The sequence below is a fragment of the Malus domestica genome, chromosome 02 (assembly GCF_042453785.1).
Source record: "Malus domestica chromosome 02, GDT2T_hap1".
Lineage (NCBI taxonomy): Eukaryota > Viridiplantae > Streptophyta > Magnoliopsida > Rosales > Rosaceae > Malus > Malus domestica.
In genome coordinates, this window is record NC_091662.1 from 13,268,266 (window position 1) to 13,274,924 (window position 6,659).

The 6,659-nt window shown below is 38.8% G+C and overlaps 1 protein-coding gene across 3 annotated transcripts; it reads left to right on the plus strand.

The window, feature by feature from the left end:
- Positions 1-221: 221 nt before the first annotated feature.
- LOC103407109 (putative inactive methylesterase 20) lies at positions 222-1,916 on the plus strand. 3 transcript variants are annotated; one of them, XR_524700.3, is made up of 3 exons: positions 222-676; positions 1,321-1,440; positions 1,529-1,916. XR_524700.3 is itself a non-coding variant. In XM_008346060.4 (3 exons), the coding sequence occupies exons 1-3, from the start codon at positions 264-266 to the stop codon at positions 1,706-1,708; spliced, it is 645 nt and encodes a 214-aa protein (XP_008344282.3). In that variant the 5' UTR covers positions 222-263; the 3' UTR covers positions 1,709-1,916. The 3 variants fall into 3 exon arrangements, 2 of the variants coding, with proteins under 2 accessions (XP_008344282.3, XP_070671784.1); XM_008346060.4 differs by having other exon boundaries at positions 222-608; XM_070815683.1 differs by having other exon boundaries at positions 223-664.
- Positions 1,917-6,659: the final 4,743 nt, after the last annotated feature.

The window sequence follows — 6,659 nt, forward strand, 5'->3', positions numbered from 1 at the left end:
CTTTCTTCAACGTGAAATGTTTTCTAACAATGAATTGCAGTGCATTGCATTGCAGCATTTCATAAATGACGAGTGTTACAGTTAGGTTGTTTACTAAATATGTAGCTACAAGTTAGGAAACTAAACTTTCAAATTAAAGTTGGGATTATACTTTTCACTTTAATAATTACTTTTGAGCCAATTATAGTTTTATGATCGATTCCTATATATAAAAGCAAGACGAGAGATGCAAACCAAAGGAAATAGAGAGTAAATGATATAGAATGGGAAACATGATACAGAAGCGTTTTGTTGTTTTTCTTTTATTTATTTGCTTAGCAAAACATTGTACCTCATCCCCATCCCCATCCCAACCCCAACCCAACTTTCACAACGAACCCCAAATTCCAACTGGGATTAAACATTTTGTGTTGATACATGGAGCCTGTCATGGAGCATGGAGTTGGTATAAGGTGGCGACTCTCCTGAAGGACTCGGGTCACAATGTCACAGCTCTAGACTTGGGAGTATCAGGGATCAAACCGATCCAGGTACAGCAACTCCCTTCGTTATCGGAATACGTCAAACCTTTGACGGAGTTCATGGTGTCACTAACACCAGAGGAGAAGGTAATCCTTGTAGCTCACAGCTTGGGTGGAGCCATAATATCTATTTTCAAGGAGAGGTAAGTGCAGAGGTAATGAATTTTACACACACAGATTCAGTTGTGCAATATGTCCTTTACAGTGCTTCACTACTATGAATTGTAATTGACCATATACCGTACCTTATTCATCGTATCTTGTGAATAAAAAATGTGATGAATAAGCATGGCATAACTATGTCCCTCTTTATTGAAGGTTCCATAATTAAACTTATTTAGAAGACACCTTGTGTGCATTTTGTAACTTTTTTCTATGATCCAAGTCATCTATATTGTAGTTCATCATGCATACATCATATTAGCAAAAAATTACACAAATAAAAAACCATTAAGGCATCAATCAATTTACATATAGTGAAGAAAGTAGATGAATACAATTCCTAAAAAACCAATGAAATGGCAACCATTTAATTCAAAGTTTGTATATCTAGTTTTAGATTGGGTGATGTAGAATGATCTTTGAGGCAATACGTTAAAGATAAACAGTTAGATTGTTGAAATATATTGGAAATTGAACCTTGCAAGAGATTCTTTAAATAAACTTATTTGGATATCTCTCAGTGAAATGAGACTATATGTGTGTGTATCTGATCTCTTGTTCATTGTTTTCTGAATCCTACTAAATGAGAAATAAAAGGGAAATTAACTAACAAATAATTTTCTTCAAAAATGTATAGGTTACCAAAGGATTGGACTTTATTGTCAGATATGATAACGGGACCAACAACCCCGCAACCTCCGCTATGTTTAGGCCTAAGTTCTTGGCAACCAACTTGTACCAGCTCTCACCACCACAAGTAAGTCTTAAAGTGTGTCTGTTGCAATAGATAGGAACTGAATTCGTGTTCTCTTAGCATATTGGTTGATGAATGATATAATATGCAGGATTTAACTCTAGGATTATCGTTGGTGAGATTTACTCCTCTATACGATTATGATGTAATAAAGCTCACGACAGAGAAATACGAATCAGTTCCTAGAGTATTCATCGTGTCCGACCAAGACCATACAATAGTGTCGGATGTGCAAAATTACATGATTAAAACAATCCGCCAAAAGAAGTGAAAGTGATAAGCGGTTCTGATCACATGGTCATGTTCTCTAAACCCATGGAGTTGTTCTCCCATCTCCAAAATATTGCTGAGAAATGTTCATGAACATGCATGCATGGTTAATTCAGCCATTCTAGTTTGCGCCGCATGCACCATAATACTATATATAATGTATGTATGAATAATTAAATTAATAAACTAAACAAAGTTGCTATTTTCAACCCCCGCCACTGTAACCAAGAAGAATCAAAATGTGTACCGAACAAGTATTATACTAGGGCAAAAGACTGTTTACTACCCTCAAGTTTCATGGTTTTCAATATTTAGTACATCAATTTTTTTTCATCCCAGAGTCATACCTAAAGTGTAAATTTTGGGACAGTCTCATACATCCGTTAGTCAAACTGTTAACTTTGCTGTTAAATGATGATGTGGCACCCACGTGGACAATGACTGGGTGTCACGTGTCATTAAAAAATTTAAAAATATAATAAACTATTAAAATAATTAATTAATTAAAAGTTAAAAAAAAAAAATCCCTAGATCCCTTTGTCTTCCCCACCCCGACCCCCCCTCCCTTCTCCATCTGCACATCCATCCTTCCCCCATCCCCTCCGCCCCCTTCATCCCATCCACCCCCTTCATCTTCTCCATCCGAGCACCCCCATCACCCACCCCTTGCCTACCCGAGCCACCCTTTCTCCATCCACTCCTCCCTTTGGCACTTGCTGCAACCCCCACCCTCTCTTCTCTCCTCTGCAACCACCCACTCTCCCTCCCTCTCTTCTCTCCTCTACAACCCACACCAACCACCCTCCCTCCTTCCCGTCCTCTCTCTCTGATTTCCTCACTGGAGCTCCGCCCTCCCTACGCCACCCCCAGAGCCATCTTTGTACGCCCCCTCTCTTTTTCTCTCTCTACAATTTGAATTTTTGGATTTGGATTGATTGATTGACTGATTGGTTGTTTGATTGAGATTTGGTTGGTTGGTTGTTGTTCTTGAATCTCTGCATCTAAGCGAGATTTCTGTGGAAGAGAGGGTCGCCGTGCTTCCATCCGAGGACAAGGGACTTGTCGGGTTCCTGGACCTCGACGGAGTGGACGGCTGAGTTCTTGGATGTGCAGAGGGAGTGGACGGGACTAGGCCTATGCAGAGGGAACGGGAGAAAAAATGAAAGGGAATCTGGGGAGAAGGGGGAGGGGAAGGATGGATGTGTAGAGGGAGAAGGGATGGGGGGGTCGGGGTGGGGAAGACAATGGGGATCTGGGGTTTTTTTTTTTTATTAATTATTTTAATAGTTTAATTATTTTTAAAATTTTTAATGACACGTGGCACCCAGTCATTGTCCACGTGGGTGCCACATCATCATTTAACAGCAAAGTTAACAGTTTGACTAACGGATGTATGAGACTGTCCCAAAATTTACACTTTAGGTATGACTCTGGGGTGAAAAAAAATTGATGTACTAAATGTTGAAAACCATGAAACTTGAGGGTAGTAAACAGTCTTTTGCTCATTATACTATTATCCAAATAAGTGAGATTGTTTTTTCAAGTAATAAGTATAAAGAATTATACTTGTCCATGAGGTTTAGCTGAAGAAGCATGAAGCATTTCATGTAAATATGTATATATATTCTAGTGCAAGTTCGAATCATATGCTAAATTTTTCTCAAATAGCAACTAATTATTTAGTTTACTAACTTTATTGATCTATTTAAAATAGAAGCATGAAGTACTACGCGTAAATCTCGTTTCAATTCTATGTGTGAACAAGAACAGTAATTATCAGTCCTTTTCGTCAAATAATAGTACATAAAGCTCAGCACCCAGTTGTATACCCTTCGAAACTTCAGTATTGATATATATGTATTTACTATATTAATTATGACATATGTGTGATTGTGTAAATTATTAGTAATTGTATTTAAGATGCTGGAAGATCCTATATTCCTTTATGATTGTATTATTTACAAAGCAATGAATTGTATTCAGTTTACTATAAATAAAAAAATGCATGATGAATAACACACAAAAGAAGATCCTATATCCCTTTATGATTGTATTATTTACAAGGCAATTAATCGTATTCAGTTTACTATAAATAAAAGTACAAGGCATGATGAATAACACTCATAGAAGTCCTCTAGCCCTTCTCCATCTCTCTCCACTACAATGTCTCTCTTTTCAGTAAAACATGTCACAACATGTTATCAACACGCTTTTGCGATAAAGAAAGTCTGTCCATTTTCAATCAATCAGAGGGGTACTATGTTTAAATCATTCTTATTATTATTAACTTTTTATTTTATTAAATTAATATACTTGCTATTGATCAACTTCTTATTTTATGTTGAACAAAATATACAATGCATTAAAGATGGAAATCCAATAGTAGAGAGGAACTCCTACAAACCTGTTCACAAGATTCATCATCGCAATCTATTTCTTCTAAGACACCTTCTAATTTGTCCATATTTTTCAGCCTGACTGCATGAAACATTTACCATTGAGCATGAGCTGTAACTTTTTACTACCCCCTAACTTTTTATTACCAAATTATATATTGTACACAAATTATTGTTCGCAATTATATTGTACTACTGCTATCGTCTTCAACAACAGTGGACTAGATCACCATGTCTGCATCTGAAGTTGCAAACCACGACCACACACAATGTCGCCGTTGAATTTTTCCGTCTGGAAATTCCGGCTTGCTAACCCAGCCTGAGAAGGCCGCCCTCAACGCCTCTATGCATCTGGATCTGGGTTTTTTTTCTCCCTTGCAGCTCGCCAGGCTTTACCTTTCTAATCTCTGGGATTTTAGCCCCATTTTCTCCAAATTGAACGTTTAGTCTAGAGCAGAAACAAGAAATATTGGGCCATCAACCCTAATATTTTTTTGGGCGTGAAATCAGACCGCCAATCCAATTTGAGTTGGGCTTTGTCTATTTATTTTTCTTGATGGCACTAATTACTTAACCCAGATGACCCAATTTAGCCGGATTTGGTTTTCACATTTTCATTATTAGCATGATACATGGGCATGGGGTTCTGTCAACCCACTTATTTTCACTGACTAGCCCGTAGTCCAGGCGAATAAAATAATAATTTATTTTTAGACCTAATGCTCCACATATTTTTTAGGGTCTTTCCCTATACTTTCAAGCAAAGAATGTCCCGAAGCTACACACTATCATTATATTTGTTTTCACTGGCTTTATATATATGTGTTTGCTTGTAAGTATTGTGAACATGAAGTTTATACTTTCAACTCAAACCTGAAGTTTCAAATAAGGTGCCATAGAAGCTTGAAGTTTCATAACACTTAGCACTCATGTAGAGGACCAGGAGTTCTCCATGATTAATAACCAAACATGTCTTGGAACCTGAATGCTTATAGAGGTTTTATTTCCCATAGCTCCAACCACAATCTTGTTCCCTCCATTTGCGGAAACTACTTTATGCGAATATAAGACGTGAAACTCCACTTGACTATGACTAAGCTGAGAATCCATTGAAGCCAATAATGGTATGGAAGAGCTGAATAAGCCACCATCATGATCTTCACTTGAAGACTTATGCTCGAACAAACAAAAGTACCTTGCCTTAAACAAAACATGATTAAAACATTTGTGTCCATGAATAGGTATAATTCTAATGTTTATAGAATTCGATTGAATTTTGACGGGAGAATGTTTTCCTTGTCCTTCCATTCTCTAACTTGCTTTCGAAGTAGTAGCGCTGACAGCGGAATTTTACCAAATTCTTGGATCTGATTACTATCATGTTGCTCACTGAAAAGAACAACAATTCATCTAATGATATATCATCAATCGTGCTTATACTGGCTCGAATCATTCCTTTTGCTCGAAGCAAATGCTAAGTGTCTCACGAAGTCTAACTTATTTAATTTTGAATAGGGCTGCAACATGGTAAGGAACCCAAGCCACAAACAGTGGTAGAATCATAACATATCAAGGACAGAAGCTTAATTGGCATCTAAGACCCAAAATTTCAAGAATAAGGGACAATATCCCGAACTTCGTCCCTGTAGAACCTATTTCCGTTTTTTTCACATCCCCGCCCGGGCCCCCACCACATCCCGGGCTCGACTCCGCCGTAACACGATATTGTTCGCTTTAGGCACCGACCATGCCCTCACGGTTTTGTTTCTGGGAACTCACACGAGAACTTCCCAATGGGCCACCCATCTTGGGATTGCTCTCGCACGAACTCGCTTAACTTCGGAGTTTCGATGGAACCCGAAGCCAGTTAGTTCCCAAAAGGCATCATGCTAGGTAGAGATGGGAATATACATATAAGGCTTAGAGGATCCACTCCCCTGGGCGATGTGGGATGTTACAATCCACCCCCCTTAGGGGCCCGACATCCTGGTTGGCACACTTCCGGCAAGGATTGGCTCTAATACCAAATTGTCACATCCCGACCCGGGCCCCCAACACATCCCGACCCAGGCCCCCAACACATCTCGAGCTTGACTCCACCGTAGCACGATATTGTCCGCTTTGGGCCCCAACCACGCCCTCACGGTTTTGTTTATAGGAACTCACAAGAGAACTTTCCAGTGGGTCACCCATCCGAGGATTGCTCTTGGGCGAACTCGCTTAACTTCGGAGTTCCGATGGAACCCGAAGCCAATGAGCTCCCAAAAGGCCTTGTGCTAGGTAGAGATGGGAATATACATTTAAGGCTTAGAGGATCTACTCCTCTGGGCGATGTGTGATGTTACAATTTTGATAGAAGAGATCATTGGTCACACACTTGCATGTGCCCCTATTAATATTGTTGTGGAGTACCATTCCAGTAATCAATGTGTGAGACTAATTTTGCTCTACCTAAACACATTTGAAATAGCAGAAATTTAACATAAAAATGCATGTTAGACGAACCCCCTAGTTAATTTTGGTTTACTTTGTGAATAATTTCTTATGTTTCTAGAT